The 21,005-nt window shown below is 46.9% G+C and overlaps 1 protein-coding gene across 32 annotated transcripts in view; it reads right to left on the bottom strand.

Annotated features, from left to right (window-relative positions):
* Positions 1-1,334: 1,334 nt before the first annotated feature.
* The window catches only part of MAPKAP1 (MAPK associated protein 1), a 225,504-nt gene continuing 205,833 nt past the window's right edge, over positions 1,335-21,005 (bottom strand). For 19 of the 32 annotated variants that reach the window (XM_070596497.1, XM_070596496.1, XM_008521933.2 and 16 more), the window contains 2 exons: positions 6,979-7,076; positions 1,335-1,858 (listed from right to left, as the gene is read on the bottom strand). In XM_070596497.1, coding sequence (XP_070452598.1) covers positions 1,733-1,858; positions 6,979-7,076 — 224 coding nt within the window. In that variant the 3' untranslated portion in view covers positions 1,335-1,732. Of the gene's footprint in view, positions 4,251-6,978; positions 7,077-18,410; positions 18,559-21,005 lie in introns of all 32 variants that reach the window. The other 13 variants (XR_011533591.1, XR_011533589.1, XR_011533594.1 and 10 more) reach the window with 7 other exon arrangements.

Genomic DNA, 21,005 nt, shown 5'->3' on the forward strand with positions numbered 1-21,005 from the left:
AAACCACGTGTGCTCTATTCCACAACATGAGAACGGTGCTGATTTTGTGAGTGGAGGAGGTGATGGTTTCAATGTCACCCTTGAGTGCAGAGGCTCATCCTGTCTTGCTCAGCATTTAGGGAGGCCCACGGTGCATTTTAGAGACATTTGGTACCATGTCAACTGCCAGCAACTGTCACCACCCAGAGTGATTCACCTAGAGTCAATGTCTTCAGGATAATGGATTCAAGACTTCAAGAATTCAAAGCAATATGCAAACCAAAGTATTTATATGACTTTTATTTTAATATTGAATATGTCACAAGATTTAATGACCAAATTAGTCATTTACATTTTTCAAAGATATCTAAATATAAAATTGCTAAAAATTCAAATACAGATAGCAAGCTACAAATAATATTTCTTTTGTTTCTGGGGTGGGTAGGAATGGAAGACATTAGAAAAGGATGCTTCTGTTGGCTGAACAAGGATCAGAATGAGAGGAGTTCATTAAAATGACCCCTGTGCAAAGAAACCCACTCGGCTCTGAGATGCTGTTTTCCTCACATCTCTTCCTGTACGACAATTTAAAAAACTGTTTGAAATGCAGGTCCTCAGTGAGACACCCGGTCCTCGACCCTGGCCAGGGACAGCGTGAAAGGACGTCACCCTGGCAGGGACACTGGAGGGGCTGGCGAGGACCGCAGAGGCATCTGGTGTAGCCAGAGGTGTGGTGTCAGGGGACGCCTGATCCCTTGCCCTCCCTCGCAGGAAGGGGACCCCGTGGCGCAGGCTCCCTGTGCCCCCGCCCCTGTCTCTGCTCACTGTGCTCCCTGATACAGTGAAGAGCGGCAGGCACTGCGAGGAGAGGAAGAAGGGAGCCGAGACTCTTCCGACTCCAGGGAAAATCCACATGCAGGTCTACTTGCTAGCTGAGACACACACTGGCTATTTAAGAAATGGAAAAGCCCCCTTCCAGCCCCGAGCTCAGTGTGACTGGAAGACCAGCCGCCGCCCCAGCCTCCCAGCGCCCACGCCTTCGCACAGTCCTGCGTCTCTGAAATCAGAGGCACTGGGATGTGCCCAGGAGAGAAGGCTCCTGAAGGGGAAGATGGCAGCCTCAGACACACATCATTAGGTGCCCCTTCCTAACTTTAGTAGGATACTATCCTCAAAGCAATGCACTCATTTAAACAAATGGTATAGTTAAGACTATTGACTAAGCCCTAAACATTTCTTCTGAGAAATCGAGCCATAGCTTTTCCAATCTGCCTGTTCAATATGGGAACAGATTTTAAAGAGAATAACATAATCAATCCTCTGCCCCAAAGAATGGTCCATCATACCAACCATGATAAAGAGTACACCTGTTTATTAAAAGGAAAAAAAGAAATGTACATTTTTGTTCTTCATTTGTTTTAAGAAATTTGATCAAGTAGCAGGGAGACGGCTGGCACGGCTATGTACATCCTCGGGCAGTGAAGAGGGCGGGGCAGCACGGGCTCCTCTGCTGTCATCTGGCCCCCCGGGCACTGCTAATCTAAGCCACTGCCGCCCAGGCTCCGGTCCCGTGGAAATGTCCCCAGCTCCGTTCTAGGGGTGCTCCCCTTCCCCAAGAGCCCACCAGCCCTGTGCTGTGAGCCGGGGCTGGCCTCCCCTGGAGGACTGCAGGGCACAGGGTGGGCTCGAGGGCCACCTGGCCCTGGCAGGCAGGCTCTGAGCTACGGCAACAGATTGAGGCTGGAGGCCAGTGTCATTGCTGCCCGGACTTCTTCTCCTTCTGGAAGCTGAAGCTTGTACGTCTATTCAGTTTTCTTTGTTTTTGAGCAAAATAGTCCGCGCGGGCAGTGCTTGCTCGGGATTCCAGGATGTAGTTAACCTAGGGAGCAAGAGGACACAGCCCAGTCACTCCCAGCCACTCTGCCCGCCCGGGCAAGGGAAGGAAGGGCCAGCCTGCAGCTGGGGGCCCGCAGGGCCAGTGCCCTCCTTACACGAAGTCGAGTCATCACGGTGACCTGGCCGGCGGGGACCGAAGCCCACTTTACGACAGAAGATAGAGGCCTAGAGAAGACAAGCAGCCCGTCTGGGTCTCGGAGTCATCAGTGGTGGGGCTTTTTTGATTCCAGAGCCTGCCTTCCCTCCTCAGCGCATGCTGCCTCCCAGGAGGCTGTGCACCGGGCTTCCTGGTTCTGCTCCTCACCTGCTGAGCCTCGGGCTCACACATAACTTCCCTCAGCCCCACGTTCTCATCTGAAAGACGAGAACATCACAAGGATGAAAAACAAGCCAAAACGAGGCTCTAGATTCAGCCTGCCACCAGCAGGCCCAGAGCTGCCAACTATGGTCTTTCACTTACCGCTTACAAGCACCCTACCTGCCAGGCTCACGTGATAAAAAATGAGGCCTAGGGAAGAGGGCCGAGCTGACCAGGATCACCCAGAGGTCAGGGTCAAAGCTGGGAGAGGAGCCATGACAGCCCCGTGGGAAGTATGCAGCCTGGCTGCCTTGCAGGTCACCACACAGACGAGGAGCTCGCCCTGCATGCCGCTGCTCCCACGTAAGTCTCTTGGGGTCTTGTCACATCCCCATGTGTGGACCTGCCACGTGCTGGGTGGCAGCTGCATGTATAGTCATTGTCACCAGTACCTTTTACTGAGCACCTGCCATGTCTGAGCCTGGCCCCCTGCTTGGTTCAAGGGACAAGGAAAAAGTAAGACTTGGTTCCTGTGCTGAGAAGCTCACAGCCTAGTGAGTGTCCAACAGTGTGACAAGTGTGACAATGGATACAGCAGACGCACAAAGGAACGGGTAACTATCAGGGTGGTGTGGGGCAGGGAGGCCAGTGGAGGGCCTGAACATGCTGAGTTTGAGAGTTAGTAGGAGTTTGGGGTGTACAAGGGGCAGGGGAGAAGCAGCAGGCACTGAGGCATGGCAGCAGACCACAGCGAAGGGGTGTCCAGTCGAGGGGAGGCTGGGGGGCCCAAGGACGAGCCCAGGCAGCAGCAGCAGCGCTGACGTGCTCTCCAAGGATGAACCCACTAAACCTTCACGAGAGCCTCATGAGATGGGTGCCACTATCATCCCCACTGCACAGACGAGAAAACCGAGGACCAGAATGGTAATGTCGTTTACTCAAGGTCACAAAGCTACTAAGTGTCTGGGCCAGGGCCTTGGGTAACACACCTTCCAGCTCTCCAGGCCCCCGGCCTCCTCAGAAGCACCCAGCTCCTCACCTCCTGAGACACCACCCCTCCCCCACCCCCAGCCACCCTCTGCCTGGGCTTTTTGTGAACAAACACCATCTCTCTTTACTCTCAAATATCTAAAAGTTATGACTAGAAACCCCAGCATTTTTGGCGAGTGAAACCAGCCACCACCTCTGCCGATTCTACTCTGTGGGCCATGTGCTGCGCCCGGAGGAGTGGGGAGGCCTCTGCTAACTGAGAAAGAGCCCGAGGCACGGGGTGGCAGCCGGGACAGCGCCTGCCAGGGTGCCGAGGCCCCAACGCCGTGTCCCTCCGAACTTTCTGCTCTGATGGTTACCGGCAGCAGGCGTGAGAGGATGGTGTGTGAGGACAGAAGGCCTGACATGCTCGGCCCACTGCCTCGCCAAGTGACCAGCTGAGAGCAATAAATCATGAGACCGTGGGCCACTGACGATTTGGGACAGCACAGACACTGCAGGGAAATAGGCGGTCTCACTGTTCTTAGCAAGAGCGATCTCTGGATTACAGTGTTTGCACACTCAGCCAACCCAGTGTTTTCAGTATATTTTTGGCACATATAACTTGACAAAAGCATTTTAAAATGATCCTTAACAAGCCAACTATTCCCTAAATTTATTATCTTCAGTCCTTTGTGATAATCACATAGATAATTTTAATGGAAGATTAACGTAATAATCAAAAGGTAAAAACGCCCTTTGGTCTGCCATTAGCTGGTTAATATGCTATGGCTTAAAACTTGCACAATTTTATGCACTATAGAGGTTTCACTTTCAATGCATTTTACAGCTTAAGGCATAAAAATATAGGGAGTTTTCATGGTCAATAAAGCTACAGCCTCCATCACTCGATCACGAGAAGAACTCGATTGAAGAGACCAATGATTCCTCCGAGAGTCATCGTAGAGCCTGCAGAATTAGGGACCACACACGGCTTAGCTCAACGACTTCTGGGGTGGGAGGGGTAGGTCTGGAATTCCTCAGGGCTCGGTTCCAGTTGAGGCTCTGCCCTCACGCGCTCTGTGGCCTTGGGCCTCGATCTCTTCATCTACAAAATGGGGATAATAATGTCTACACTCTGCAGGGCAGTGGTGAAGACCAGATGAGAGATAATGTACATAAAGTGGCCTGCATGCAGTCGGTGCTCAATAAACGGGAGCCATTACTATTTCCACGTGGGGGAAAGACGCTGAGATGAAATAACTTGATGGAGCGTTGCCTGTTCCTCATAGTTTCTTTGACTTTGTGGCCCTTGTTTCCTCCCTTCCGTTTCAGTCCAAAGCTTTCATTTTACACACAACTCCTGAATTCCAGCACCACCACGTGATTACTTGAGTCTAACTCTGACCCCTGAGGAGGCTCCAAAGGAAACATTTCTGCCAAGTTCCCGGACACAGGGCCGGGGCCACCACCACTGGGTGTTGGTGCAAAGCTCACAAAGACACGGTGGGAACGGCAGACAAGGCTAAGTGTTTAAACTGCTATAAAAATCAGAGATAGGAGAAGTGAAATTTAATCTTCCATCAGGATCATGGTCATTAGCTCTCTAAGTAAATCAGTCCTGGGTACAGTGTGACTCTCCTGGAGTCTTGCACAGCATGCAATATTTCTACAAACATTTTGATATGAAAACAGACATTTTAGGGGAGGTGAAAGGCCTGAGGGATTTTGCAGAAAAGCACCTGCTTCGAGAGAGCATTTGGTCTTGTAAAATGATTTCTCTGCACTTGCTCTTCCACAGTCTCATACTGAAGTCATAAACCTGTGTTTCTGTCATCAATCTGCTGTTGTGAAAATTATTTTGATGTCAAACACAGGATTATAATTTTACTAGAATCCTTCTCAAGTCTTGAATATTTTAATGCTGGCTATAAAAAAAAGCCCAGCCCCTGACGGGGGAATGGAATATTTCTTTACCTAGTCCCAAACCTCTGCACAGGTTCCGCGCGCTGTCTCGTGACAACCTGACAAGTAACTCTCAGCTTGCTGGTTTCAAGCACTCCAGGCAGGCACTCTGTCCCCACTGCCTGGGCCACAGGGACTCTGATCTCCCTTCCACCCAACTGACCAGGCTACCCTGCCTCGGCTCCAAACTGTCTCCCAGAAGCTTTATCCTTTCATTCTCACCTACTACTTTTGAAAATCTTTGCAGCCATGACGAATTTGCCTCAAAATATTTCTGTAAAACACTTCCATTTTGCTGAAACCTCCCATTCAACTCCTTAAGGCTACACACATCTGAAGGGTTAGGAGCATGGGTTCTGGAATCTGGGGTCAAGGTCTAGTTCTGCCAGTCATGGTCCTAGATAAGTTACTTTTTTTCTGAGTCTCAGTCCTCATCTAGGAAATGGGAACAATTTTATGTCACTACCTCAGAGAGTTGTGAAGATTCAATGAAATGGGTGCAAAGGGCCTAGCCAAGGTCGTGCGCTCTGCAATCCCAAAGTGCAGCTCAGCTACTTTTATTATTATTACTTGATGCCTTCTACTCTGAAGAAGAGCACGAATAATAATCTAGCAGGTTTACCATCTCTCACTTGATTTGTGCTCTAACAGCCCTCTGCTGGGGTGGGGCAGTGTTGCTACCATGATCCCACTTTACAGGCAGAGAAACTGAGGCCCCGAGAGCTGATGTGACGAGCCAGAGTCACACAACTAGGGGTGGGGAGTGCCCCTCTGGCTCTAAGCCCAGGTCTGCCAAAGTAGCTGTTTTCCTATCTCATCAGTCTACATAAGATTTGGCTTGAAGAAAGGATTCTCCATTTGGAGGTCTGAAAACCATGAGTCCAGGGCTACTGGAGTGTGGTGCACAGACCAGCAGCCTGGGCAGCACCCGGGAGCTTCTTAGAAATGCACCATCTAGGCCCTACCCCAGACCTCCCGAACCAACAAGACCCCAGGGGAGCTCTCCAAGGCCCAGCTCCACTCTGCGAGGGTCTGTGGGGCCTGGCCCCTCCAGCCTCACTCTGCTCCAGCCACTCGGGCCTGCGGGCAGCCGTGTGGCCCCACTGTGCTTGCCCTGTCTCTCTGCCCCTTCACAGGCTGCTCCCTGTCTGAAATGCCTTTTCTCTCTCCTCTGGTAAAATCTGTGCTTTTTCATCCATCTTTCAGGGTTCAGCTCTCCCTGCCTCCCCACACCAAATCATTTTACCCTTTACACACCCGCATGGCGCCTTGGTGACCGTTTAACAATCTCTTTCTAATTTTCATGTTCACTGTCTGTCTCCTCTGCCAGGGAAAAAGCTCTCTGAGGGGAGGGGCTGGGTCTGTGGCTGCAGGACCAGCCTGGCACCCAGAGGTGCTCAGTGAGCACTGCGGAGATATGGTAACACACAATTCTACCATAAAGTGGGGCATATTAGAACAGGCTGCTAAAATTATCTTGAGTATATTACCTCATGTATCTTCAAATGATAACAATAATTTCCTCAGAGTCTGTTCCAGGAGCCTCAAGGAGCTCCTGACAAAGGATGGAAGGAAATAAATGGTGCAGAAAAGGATAAATAAATACAGAAGAACCAGAATTACTAATGGGCTGGGAGGAGGGTGGGGGCAGGCCTGCTTGGCTGAAATGGCTGCAGAGCCGCTGACCTGCAGGGGGCTCAGGGCACAGGTGCTCACAGCCAAGTGACCGCGAGGCAGCATGCAATATTTCTACAAACATTTTGCAAGTTCCGCCTCTGCAAACCCGGCCCGGGACCTTGTCCAGTGCCAGGAGACGCGGGGGCTGCGGCCAGCTCTGCACCCCTATACCTGGGCCCAGAAGGAGCACTCACCTTGAGCACGATTTCATTGACGGTAGCAGCGTCAGATTCAAAGTAGAGGTGTTTATAGTCGTGATTGCTTAGATACGTGAGTTTAAATATTGCGTGACCTGGAGAGAGAAGAGAGAGAAAAGGCAGTGTTGGGGGGCTCTGGTGGGTTACTCATGGGGAAGGCCCCCACGTTCTCCCCTTATCATTCCAGTCCAAGTGAGAGCAAGTGGAGGCTGTGTGACAACTACTCTTCCCAGGAGTAGCTCAGTAAAACAGAACAATTTCACATGGCTAGTTAGGTCCCATTCCACTCTGGAGTGCGTTCAGGGAAGCGCCACGTTAGGAAGGCTTTAGGAACTACTTCACAATCATTACACGGGAAAGGTGGTAGTTTAAGGTAGAAGACCAATTAACTCCAAATTATTACTCTGAAAATAAAATAACTGTGCTTAAAGGCAAATAAATGAGCAACAGGAAGGAGAAAGGCCGAGAGTAATGCTATTACGGGGCTTCTCCATAGCTCTGGCTCCTGCCGGCAGGGGGAGTCCTGCTCTGTGGCCCCGTGTGGAAGCCGCTCCCAGGGCCTCCGGTCACTTCTACCCTGGAAGGATGGGTGGACTGGAGGGGGAAAGCTGGCACTTCCCAAAGCAGATAGACCTCAGGGGGTCAGATCCTCTGCACACACAGATGCCATCCGGATCCAAATCCTTCCACACCCCTTTCCTACCACCTTCAGAGTAACCTTGTCATTTCTGGGACTGCTTCCTCATCTGGCCTCTCACTCCACTGTCCTCACATGCCATGGGCCAGCCCACAACACTGCCCACTCCCATGGGCCCACGCCTGGGATGTTCTTTCTCACTGACCTATCTGGAGAAGACCGGCGGATCCTGGGTGACTCAGCTCAACTGGCCCCTCCTTGGGCGGGTCTTCTTATCTCCACTTCTAGGCACCCTTCTCATGTGGCCTCCACACTGTACACGGCCCATCAAAGAAACCTGCTTACCGTATCATGACACCTGCAGTCGTGTCTACACTCCCTGTGCCTGTCCTTTGGACCACACATGCCAATCAGATTCCCTCCTCTCAACAGAGACACAGAGGCCAGCCTGAGCCTGTCTGAGTCCCATGTGAAGCACTCCCTGACCCATCGGCTCATGCTGTCCTTGGGTCTGGGGGACCCTGGTGGCCCTCGAGGAAAGTCTTCTTTCTCCTTAAGCTATTTTGAAGCTGGTTTCCGTTACTGGCAACCAAAGGAGGATTGCTCCCAAGACATGCGGTCGGTGCTTAGCAAACGCTCCCAGACCAAGGAGCAGCCGGTGACGTCTCCAGCCCAGAGGCCTCCTGCAAAGGGCCTCAGAGACAGCCTTTAGTCGCTCGGCAGATCTCAGTGCCGGTAAGATTGAAATTCAGCACAGCCTTTCTATACGGCCTGCTCATCCATTGTCCTTTTAATTGAGCACTGGCTGGTCACAGTTATTAATTAATAATATATCACCCATATTACTGTAAGTTCACCTCTTTCCCGGAGAAATCTTCTTGGGGACTTTATTTACAGTAGCTAATTCTTCAGATCTCCAAAAATAAACTGATATATGTGGTACATTTGTGGCCAGAAAAGTTGAGCTGCTGGTATTTTATCCTGGAAACATCATTATGATATACTAATTGTGACTATAAATTCTATATTGAAAAAATTAGCTAATAATTTCTGAAAAACCTCACTTTCAGTTACTTGACAAATTTAGTCTGCTTCTAAATAGTGGTACTAAATTGTTAGAATTCTTAGCTGGAAGTTAATCATTCTGTTAATATATAAATTACTTGTTTCTGATAAGAAAGTGCATCTCATATAAATAGATGCAACTATATTTGTGTACATATGTATGTGTATGCGTGTGTGCTCCTTTATTTTCACAGGATCCATCTTGGAATAAGGGTCTTGGTGACGTCACTGTGTGGAAGGACAATGAGGATACCTTTGTTGGCCATGCTGTGACTGTGCAGAGCCCTCTATGAAGGTCACAGGGCTGTGAAGGACAATCAGAGACACCCCCTCCCAGAGGCCTTACTGCTGACACCTGGCCATGACAGACACAGACACCAGGGCCTGGGGCTAGAAAGGACCAGAAGGTCTTAGGGAGGCCTGCACGCCTGAAGCTTCGGGGTTCACTGCCCACTGTGATTAGTGACCTCACGGACTGTCTAAACCACCTGCTCCCGCGCATCACTGACAAACCAACCCTCAAGGTGCTAGAGTACGCCCCGCCGTGACACCCGGGGCCCCATTAAAGCCTGCCCCACACTCTTCGGTAGAGCCGACCCTCGACTCGGCATCTGTGAGGCGCAGTCTGCACGGGCCAGGAGCCTCTGGAAGGAACCCTCCTTGGGATGGCGGTGCCTGTGGAGCGTGTCAACTGCGGGCGCACAGAGGGGAGGCCTGTAGTTCATCTGCACGACAGCCACACGGAAAACTAAAAGGAACCGTCCGAAGCCAAGAGTCCTGCAAGGCTGCATATTCGGGCAACCTGAGCACAAACACTCCACCTTCTGTGTTTTGCTGGGCTAGGGGGCTGTGTGTGTCCCTTGCCTGTCCCTAGCACTCGGGCCAGAGGAAGAGGGAAGCAGAAGGATTGATGAGGCGTCCCATTCCTCACCATCCCTCCGAAGCCTCTGATTTATTTGTCCTTTCCAGTGAAAACATTCCCACCACTGAGAGAAGACAGGGAACGTCCTCTGGAGGACTCAGATGTGAATTTCAACAAATCGGCCCTCTCGGATGGTGTTACAATGTGTTAACAGGGCCGTGTTAACAACGGGGTTAGGGTGTGGTGGGACAGCCACGGCAGACGGTCTCTTCTTGCTCTGTGGGAAGACGGCAAGGGCGAGCTCTCCTGGATAAGCTGAGGTTAACAGCAGTAGCTGTCTTCACCCCTCCTGGAGCCATGAGCACGGCCTCCACTCACTCCTCCAGAGCTTTTGCTCTGAGGCGCTCTTCCCTCACTCTAGAGATTCCTCTCTTTTTCTCTGTTACTTTTCTCTTTCTCTGGGTGGCCAGAAGGGCAGTTTTACTCAGTTCTGGCCCTGCCAGGAGCACAGGCTAGTGCAAAGGCCAGAGAAATGAATGCTGAGAGTCAAGTATGATGAAGCTTAAGAGGAAGGTAATCACAGGGAGCTGCCGTGGAGACCCCAGGAGGAGGTGGCTGGCCTGGACGCGACAGGGCCATCAGAGATAGTTTCTTGGAGGAGGTGACACCTGAGCCGTCTTGGAGGAGGAAGAAAGTCAGCCAGGTAAAGGCTGAGCCAGAGAACAACCAGCAGGGTCAGGACAGAGCATGGACAAGCTCACAGGGGCAAGGGGCAGGAAATCTCTGGGGGAGCTCCGAGCAGACAGGGTCATGTAGTGGGCAGGCAGGAGGCGACACGGGGCAGGCACAAAGGACCGGGAATGCCGGATTCACCAGCTGAGGGGAGCCACTAGTGGGCTGTAAGCTGGGCAGCGAAGTGAACGGTCAAACTGTGGTTCCCTGGGGCCTGGAGGCAGGGAGGGAGACCAACTGCCCCAGTCATCCAGGTAGGAGGGTATGAGATTTTGAGCTGGACAAGGGGGCAAAAGGATGCTGAGAAGGGGAGTGACGTGTGAACTACGGAGAAGGTAATGCTGGCAGGACTTGGAGATTCCTCTACAATAGAGTGACAGTTAATAAGCAGATGATTTCACCCACTCCAAAACCTATATACTGAAGTGTCACAAGTTAATTGACCGCTTGCTGGAAACGAATCTATCAATAAACATGAGTAATTTATGCTACGTGGTAAATTTCCACTAGAGGTGTCTGGGAAGAAGGACCACCGGCATTTCAACACCAACAGAACAGACTAAGAACACAAGAAAGAAAAGTCTGCTCTCAAACACCTTATCAGTCTCAGGCACCTCAAGGCTCACCTCAGACACACGAGGAAGAGGGGTCAAATGACCTCCTCAGTGGAGCTACCAGGGCATCTGTCCTGGGTGTTAGAGGGAATCAGAGGTGGGCAGGTTACCCCTGAAATACAAAGAACATTGGCGGCTTTCATAGGAAGGGGTAAGCCATAGGGGCAAACTGTCTTGGTAAAAATGTCAGATGAGAAAAAATGAGATGTCCGTGTCATTTAAAAGAAAACGCAAAGTCTAATGTTCCAATTAGTTCAAATTATTTTGCTTGGACTGTTAAATTCTGTATGGAAACTAAGGCATGACGACAGCCTGGGATGCAGAGGGGAAAGCGGGTGAGCTCCAGAGTGGGAGACTCAGGATGAAATCCCAGCTCTGCCGTGTCCTTGCACTGGGCCCTCAGCAGGGCACTGTCCCTCCTGGAGCCCAGGTCTGCCCGGCTGAAAAGGAGGAGACAGCATCCGCCAGGCGTCTCACACAGTGCTTGGATGTAGCGGGCTCAATGGTGGTGGTGATCACTCTTACAACTGTGACGGAACTGATATTTGAAGATAAAATGCTCATTACTTTGAAGATTTTGTTTTTAATTGGGCCTTCTTTGAGCAGACCAGCTTTTACAGAGCTGTAGGAATAAAATACAATATAATGGGGTATAAAACGTGGCATTTGAGGACCGGTCACACGCTCAGGGCAGACACTGAAACTATACATCTGCTTCTGAATACTCAAATGGAAATCTGGATGTATATAAATGTATTTACATTTATGTATTTTTTTTTCCAAGTGAAACAGAGGAGATGGAATGTAACACTGAGCAGAAACTAATGAGAAGCACAAATGTCAGAAGTGGAGATGTTTGAGCTTTTGTGCTATAATTTATCTTCTGCATTATGAATTTTAACTTAAACAAGAGGCTGTGCTGAAAAAAACAGGTTCCTCTGGTGAATTGAGGGGAGGGGCTGTTCCGAAGCTATTCTCACAGGATGGGCCAGCACGGGCAGAGAGGAACAGCGGCGTGGACAGTCCTGCAAAAGAAATGCTCCCAGACTTGCCCTGCACGTGGAACAGAGGGGACTGTTGGAAGGGAGGCTGCTCCTAGGCGTCACCACTTGCCAGGAAAGCCAAAAATAACTTTTTTCTTTTCAATTAAAAAATTATAAAATATATTTTTAAATTACTAGAAATTTACAAGACAGAGGACAAACCTCCACACTCCACCCCTATGATAGCGACACTCTGGCGCAGTGACATCCATGATCTCTTTTCTAGTCACTCTCACATGACTGTTGTTGCACAGTTGTCATCAGATTGTACACTAAAATTTGTGGCTAAATTTTTTTTAGTTAACATCTTACCATAGGCCTTTCCCTGTCGCCATGTAGTCTCTACAACCCTCTTTTTCAATGGCCGCATTTTATTTCAACATTAAACAGATGTGTACATGGTTCATGCCACCCAGTTCTCTGTGGGGCATTTAGTTACTTAGAAAATTGCCAGTATTATAAATAAGGTTATGAAGAACATCTTTGAGGATTTGGATTCTTTCTCAATTCCTTTACATCAGGCATGGGTACTTTCTAAAACTGGGTTTCCAGGGTCTGACCTTTTCTGCTCCTCTGGCCTGGAAAGGGCTGGAAAGCTCTCATTGGATTTCTTGCAGGTAACAGATGGGAACACACACTCTTTTAGGCAAGGCTGTATCTTTCTGTAGGCCCTGGAGGAAAGGCTGGGCTGGGATTCTCTGGTCTCTGGGCTGAAAACCCTCTTCAGATCCGGTCTCCACTGTAAGTGGCAGTTCTGAGCTGCTGGTAGGAGCTTCGGTTCAATGTATAATTCAACTGGCGAAGGCTGGCGCTCCGCCCAGAGCACCCCTAGTGGCAGAGGCCTGGGGAACTGTCACGACCTCCCCGACCTCTGAGGCAGGGCTTGAGTCTGACCCATACTTCTGCCTGCATCTTTCAACCCCCCTCACTCTTTGGCTCTTTCCTATAAACATAATTAAGGCTCTCTGATTATAAATACTCCCCAGGCAATGTGATTTCCCTCCTTCCTCTATCTAATTTATTGAAAACACTCTTGTTAAGGTCACTACGCCCTCTACGCTGAGAGATCAGTAGATAGTTTGTGGCTTTTACTTTGCTTGGCTTCTCAGCTGTACCGATGCCTCTTGATTTCCTCTCTCCTCGGGCTCCCATGGAGCACAGTCACCTGATTCTTCAGCTGACTTCTCTAGTCAACGTTTCTTACATTCCTCTGTGACCTTCTTGTCCTTCATCTGTCTCTTAAATGATGGTCTTCCCCAGTGTCCTATTCTTGACCCTCATGTCTTCTAAATCTACATTTCTCCTTTGTTAGGTTTGCCCCTTAGGTTTTAATTACGACTCATACGTTGGATGATCGCAAAGCAGATATCTGGCCTAGGCCTTTCTCTGGAGTTTCAGAGCCAAATGAGTACACAGGCCATCTTCGCATGGCCCGCAGTGCAGCATGTCCAGAACCGGCGTCAACATTTCCCCTTAAATCGAAAGCTTTGTGAGCTCAGCTGGAGGCCTCACTACTCACCAAGTTCCAGGCATTTGGTGACCTAAATGGTTTTCACTTCCGTCTTCCGTCCATCTTGTGACCACAGCCCTCACCCAGGTCCTGACCATCTGTTGCCTCCTCTTTTGTTTTCCTACTTTTGATCACGTCTTCTTCACATCCAAACGTCTACCCACAGGAGCCATCGTTTTAGAGCACACATCTGGCCACGCCACTCCCCGACTTACAGCTCTGCAGTGCTTCTTTTCCTCTTGTCCTCGGAATAAAGGCTAAGTTTCTTAAGATGATTTTCAAGGCACTAGATTAGCAGTTCTCAACCTTTCTGGTCTTAGAATCCCTTTAAACTCTTCAGCAATATTGAGGAGCACAAAAAGCTTTTGTTCATGTGGATTATATCTATCAATATTTATGGTATTATAAATTAAAACTGAAGACTTTTTTTGAGGAAGATTAGCCCTGAGCTAACTATTGCCAATCCTCCTCTTTTGCTGAGGAAGACTGGCCCTGAGCTAACATCCGTGCCCATCTTCCTTTACTTTATACATGGGATGCCTACCACAGCATGGCTTTTGCCAAGTGGTGCCACGTCCATACCTGGGATCCGAACTGGTGAAGCCCTGGCTGCCGAAGCGGAACGTGCGCACTTAACCGCTACACCACCGGGCTGGCCCCAAAACTGAAGACATTTTAAAAATATTTATTAATAAGAAATAAACTCATTATAAATTAACATGAAAAACTTATTTTTAAATGGAAAAATCCTTATATTTCCCCAAACAAGTTTAATGAGAAGAGTGACATTTTATATTTTTGAAATCTCTTTCATATTTGGTTTAAGAGAAAACAGCTGCAGTCTCTGATCTGCTTTTGCATTTGATCTGTTGTGATATATAGTTTTGGTTACAGCAGATGAAGAAAAGCCAGCCTCACACAGATATGTTTTTGGAAAATGGAGGCATATTTTAACATTCTTCGCAAATATTCTTTGATAGTATACCAAATTTGATAAATGGTAGTCTCTGAAAGATTAGTTGCAATGTGGAACCTAAAACCACGTTAATAAATGTTTTGTATTCTGTCACATTAAAATCCATTGGTCTGTCTTACATTCTGGATGCATCTTTCGCCCTGCATGGTTTTGTGGCATCATGCAGTAGGCTGGAAAATAACGGGTCACTGAGTTATGCAGATCTTCCAACCGTTGACACATTTCATTTTACGATGTGAAAAAAATCACATTCATTAATATCAGCACTGATCTCATCAGAAAAGTCTTTAAGCAATGAGAAGCCAAGCTCACAGCGATGGATACAAGTTTTCCAAAATTCTAATTTTCACCTGAAAGCTTGAATTTCATCACTGGTATCAAATACTAGCACTTGTTTTCCTTGAAGTGACAGGTTCACTTCCTTCATTTTCAAGCAGATGTCTGCTAAATACTCAAGTTTGGATAACTATGGTTTGTCAGTCATTCTTGCAAGTAAAAACGACATTCCATGAAACAAATGGCTAGTTCAGCTTGCAACTCAAACAACTGTACAAGTGCTTTTCCTTGAGACAAGTATTCTACCCCTGTGCAGCAGAAATGCTTATGTGTACTCAGGAGATGAATTCAGAACAATGGTTTATGAGGTCTTTTGATGCTTCAATTCATGTGTAAGTTGTTCTAACAAAATATCGTATGGCATTTCAGTAACCAAATATTGGTTGAATTTTATTCTTTAGTTTTTAGAGAGGTAGACAAGAAACAAGTTCTGTATCTGGAAGTTTTGTCCTCAGTTTGTGACAAGCTTGAGTTTGCAAGTACTCCTGGGAGGTGAAATTACAACACACGAAACCTCATCTATCCAGAATCCTTGCAGCAGAGAGCCAGGGTGACCTTTGTGCAAAAAACCTTTTCCATTTTAAGCATTAAAATTCCATATTACAAAGTTTCCTCCTGTATTAGAGAATAAGGAGAATAAATTACTGTGTTATCACGTTTATCTTTCTAAGGACTGAATATCCTGATCTCCTCAGGGTGCAAAGGCTCTTTGTCCTGCCACAAAATACTGGCGCACTGCCAGACTACTGGGCTTTCTCAGTTCCTGAACTGCTTTTTAATAGTTTTTGTTCTGTTTTCTTTCATTTTTGGTCACCTCTTGCCAGTTTTCACTTTCCACTGCCTTTAGTAAGTCCTGTCATTCTTTCTCCCTTCTTGTCATTTTCTGTCCTTCATATCCTTTAGGAAGAGAAACTGGGTAAGCAAGCGAGGCTCAAGTTTGTCCGATGAGCCTTTACAAATTCAGAGTCAGGGCATGGGGTGCTCTCCCGTCAAAGGAGCACCGACGGCTCAGTGTCTTGGCTTTGTGTCAGCGGCAGAGGAAAGGATACAAAACTGTTACCATGGATATATAACTTTGGACAAGTCATGTAACCTCTTTGAGCCCCACTTATAAGACAAGAATAGTATCTGCCTCATAGAGTTTAAATAAAAATCCTAGGCTTATCAATAGGATTAAATAATTCAAGAATTAAACAATCCGAGGATAAATTAAATAATCCTAGGATGAATCAACAATCCTACAATCCTATAATGTGTATAAACCTTCACAGAGCTGTTGTGAAAATTAAGCAGAGCATATAAAGCCCTTGGACACTGCCTGGCACATGACAGGCTCCCTCTGCCTTTTTATCTTCACTCTCTAAGACAAGCAAACTTTCCCTGTAAAGGGCCAGAGAGTCAATTTTAGGATTTGTGGACCAAGAGGCAAAATTAAGGATATTTTGTAGATATTTATACAAAAGAAAGAAAAAAATTTTCCACATTTTGTATTGGCACAATTCAAAATATAATAATCAAATGCATTTTTTGGGTAATACGGGTCTACTAATGAGAATGATAGAATTATTTTTCTGGGGTGGGGGAGATAACATTTTGCTTAAATGGAGTTCAAACTTAGTGTTCGCAGCATCAAATCAATTGCAAATGTCCACCTGTAAAACTCATTCCTAGCTCACAGGTCATACAAGACAGGTGGTGGCTAGATTTTGCCTACGGGCTCTAGTTTGCTGATCTCTGCTCAAAGAGGTCTCTCTTATTTCCTTTTTCTTGGCTCATTTGACACAGTTGCTGATGGTGACATTTTGAGTGCTCTTACTTTCTTTGTGTAGATCTGGGTTTCTAGCTGGTATTTTTTTTTCTTCCAGTCTTTAATATTTCTTACAGTGAAGGTTTAATGGGAACAAATTCATTCATCTTTTGAATGTCTGAAAATATCTTTATTTTACCTTCATTTCTGAAGGATATTTTCACTGAATATAGAATCTATGTTGACAGATTTTCTTTGAGCACTTTAGAGATGTCACTCCATTGTCTTCTGGATTGCATTATTTCAGATGAGAAGTCAGCAATCACTCTTATCTTGGTTTCTCTGGCTGCCTTTAAGATTTTTCTCTTTATTGTCGGTTTTCAGTAATTTAATTATGATGTGCCTTGATATGATTTCCTTTGTTTTATCCTGTTTGGCCATCATTGGGCTTCCAAGATTGGTGGATTGATAAATGTGTTTTTTTTTTGCTGAGGAAGGCTAGCCCTGAGCTAACATCTGTGCCAATCTTCCTCCATTTTATATGTAGTTGCCGCTGCAGTATGGCTGACAAGTGGTGTGGGTCTGCGCCTGGGATCTGAACCTGCAAACCCAGGCCGCTGAAGCAGAGTGCGCCAAACCTAACCCCTATACCACAGGGCTGGCCCTTTGGATTGATATTTTTAATCAAATCTGGAATAGTTTTCTCCTCCATCCGAGACTAATTACATATATGTTAGAATATTTGATATTATTCCACAGGCTCTGTTCTTGTCATCTATTTTTTTTTCTCTCTGCTTCAGTTTGAATGGTTTTTGTTGTCCTGTCTTAAAGTTCACTGACGGTGATAGGCAGATTCTGAAACGGCTCCCAATGATCCCGTCTCCCGCTTTTCATACTCTTGTGTAATCTTCTTGTCTTGTTTGTGGGCTTGACCTAGTAACTTTTGACCTTTGATATGCCTGCAGCCTTGTGAGGGACCCTAGCTGGAGGAGCCAGCTAAGCTGTGCTGGATTCCTAACCACAAAACTGTGACAATAAATGCTGCTGTTTTAGGCCACCAAGTTTTGAGGTAATTTGTTCCATAGCAAATTAGATAACTAACACACTGACCTCTTTCCCTAATCTTCCCAATCTGCTCCCATCAGTGAATTTTTTGATTGAGGTATTATATTTCTCAGCTCTAGAGTTTTCATTTGGTTCTTTTTAACAGTTTCCACTTCTCTTCTTTTTGAGTTCTTGTTTTCCTTTAAGTCTTTGACTATATTTATTACAGCTATTTTAAAGTACTTGTCTGCTAATTCTATCATCCCTGCCACTTCCAGCCTGTTTCTACTGATTGATTTTTCTCCTGGTTATAGGACACATTTTACTGCTTCTTTGCATGTCTAGTAATCTTTGATTGAATGTTAGACACTATAAATGTTACATTGTGGGGTGTCTGCATTTTGTTGTCATCCTTTACAGAGTACTGGGGTTTGTTCTGGCAGGCAGTTAATTTACTTGTGGATCAGTTTGATCCTTTCAAGACTCCTTTTTAAAGCACTGTTAGGCAAGGATTGGTGCAGTCTTTAATCTAGGCCTAGTTTAGTCTTATTCCTAAAATATGGCCTTTCTGGGGTCACTACTTGGATGCTCCACTCTGGTTGGCCAGAACTCTAGTTACAGCTCCCCAGTAGTTGCTCTTTGACTAGCCTTGTGAGGTCCCATGTAGGCATGCACAGCTTACTACACAGCACAAGATTCAAGGGCCTCTTTCACAGTGTAGCTCCCTCCTCTCCATACTTTATTTTGCAAATGTCAGTTGCTTCAGCCTTCCCCAACTCTGATCTCTGTCTCCCAGCTCAGTGAGACTGCTATGCTCTCCTTGGGAAACCCTGGAAAAAGGATGAAGTGATAAGAGATCTCACCTCATTTGTTTCCCTTCTCTCAGGGCTCACAGTCCTGTACTGCTTGTTTTCCAATGTCTGAAAACAGTTTCTTCTATCTTGTGTGGTTTCCAGTCAGAAGGGAAAATCTGGTAGCAGTTATCCCATTTTGGAAGCTGCCTATGGAAATCTTGTAAGCAATACATATTGTGATTTTAATGAAAGAACAGCTTACTTTTTCCATGTCTACAAGAATAACTTAAAATCTAAACACTCCATTTATTTATTATGAAAACACAATTTGAAGCTTGGCAGGAGGCGAGGGAAACAGATTTTCTCCATCATTTATCCAGCTGAGAAATCTTTCACACAGAGTTTTTCAGTAGGGAACTGCCCTTACCCTCTTCTCAAATTAGTATCTCTTTTGATGTGAAAATCAAGAAGAAAGAATTTGAGGAAATGGTAATAAACAATCTAGGAAAATGTAAATGTATGCAACTTTTCCATTATACCTAGATAACTGGTTTGTTATTAAGGGTCCATAAGGACCATGTCAACAACTACGTGAAAATTTAGCAAAAAGAAGGGTTCTCCCAGGAGGAAAAAAAGTTGATACCCCAAAATGTTTTCTAGTCTAACAAATACCAACATTTCAGTCAACAGAAGCAAATTCATTCTTTTTTGCTTATAAGTCCTAAGGGAAAAATGAAGAAAACTTAGAGAGAAAGTAAGAAAACACAGCGAGTACCTCAGCACCAGCCAATCTGCCTCACAAACACTCTTGCATGTCACACGGTTGGCAAACACGCCCCGCCAGCCTGAGAGCCACTGTAGTTCCTGATGACGAATACGGGAGCTGTGCTGCTCTGATCATCTGTCTGGGGCTCAGGGTAGAGTCTCCTGCCTCCTAAATTCACAGAGTATTTACCCTTCCAGAGACCATACACTGTACCAAAGCACCTCTTTTCCAGGCTCTACAGAGACAAGCACACTGGTCCCCTCTATCATACGCTGAGGGGAAACAGCAATAGTAGGTTAAAAACAAGAGGCTGGGTCTGCCTTTTCACTACAACCTCGAGAAGTTCTCCATTGTGTCTCCATCTCTCTTTGTTGATGGACCACACTTGCTCTTGGTCAATTCCAAATTCCAGAAGCAACTTTTAAAATCTCAACATGCCCAGGCAGAGTTAGAGAAAGAGTCACTGAGCACTGACTGTAGCCCCCGGACAGAAGTTCCTGGATTTCTGGTGGATGCAGCAGGGAGCATAAACAGGCATGCCTAGTGCAAACATCAGGTGTCAGTTAATAAGGACCAGGTCAGTCAATGGGACACAAGCTGGGTTGGCTCCCACCGGCTGAGTTCTCAGGGGCCTGGTCAATGTTATCCAGACCCAGCAAACTGTTCCATGAAACACAGTGATGGCCTATTTCACAGCAGATCACAGCTTGAGGTTACTGGAAACCAAACTGGGTCAAAGAACCTCAGATTTCAGACTGGCATTAGATGATGCAAGCTGGCTCCATACTTAAGTTTTTCTCCACCTTTATCCTGTGGCACACTCCAGGTCTTTCCCTCCCACACACTTGGAAAAAGTGAGGTGGTCTCCCTGGTTGCCTAAACCCGTCTCCCGGGCAGCTCCCTTGTTTTGGAAGGAGATGATAAATAAATCAAAATGCACTAAGCAGCACTTCCACAGGCACTCGCCTCCTTCACTGAATGTGCACCTCATCAATCACACTATTGTCTGCTTGAAAGGCGAGCCTTGTAAATGTCATATCCACTCAGGCCCAAGGAGAGGCGCATCCAAATGCAGCAAGGAGTTTTAATTGGATAGTGTAATTAAACTAAAAAACCCCAGCAGACTCCCTTTGACAGGATAGATGAAGACCCCTTTTAATAGGGCTAGGAAACATATCTGTTAAAAGGATGAGGCACTGCCTGCTCCTGATTGTGCTCCAGAGTACTCTTATGAAAAGGCAATTCAATAACTGGGGCATTTAATATGTTAGAGTCCGTTGTGTTCTGTAATCGAGTAGTACTTACCGTATTTGATCTGGAACTTATGAAATAAGTCCTTGTCAGAGAATAAAAACACAACATAGCTTGTCTACCTAATGTGTGAAGTGCCCAGACCTCCTAGGAATCGACAGAGCCTGAGGATGGGCTGTAGCCCTCCCAGCTACAGCTCCACATAAGCATCAATGCAGTGCCTTACTTACTGGGGCCTACAGTCCACTGGCCTGGCCATGGATATCCACCCACCCACCTCAGGGTGTAGCTCATTCATCCAGCGGATGTTAATATCCTCTTCATTTCTCTTTCACACATTCTCACGAGCATCTAAAGGATATGACAAAATTCCTGGGTACTTCTTCCTTTAGGGACTGGAATCCCTGTCACATCAGCATGTGTGTGTGTTTTCTCTGCTAGAACCACCCCCCTGTCAAATACGGAGAAAAGACACCAGGTGGTCAGAGGATTCAATGCATCGGGTGGGGTGTGCTCAAGTCGATTTTAGTAACAAAACCTGAGTCCCTCTGCCACTCTCCTTGCCCTCCTTTGTTGCGAGAGGGGGTGGAGGATCCACACACAGGCACATTCAGAGACACAGACACACACTAGAGGCCTGCAGCTCC

This window comes from Equus przewalskii, chromosome 26, assembly GCF_037783145.1.
Source record: "Equus przewalskii isolate Varuska chromosome 26, EquPr2, whole genome shotgun sequence".
Lineage (NCBI taxonomy): Eukaryota > Metazoa > Chordata > Mammalia > Perissodactyla > Equidae > Equus > Equus przewalskii.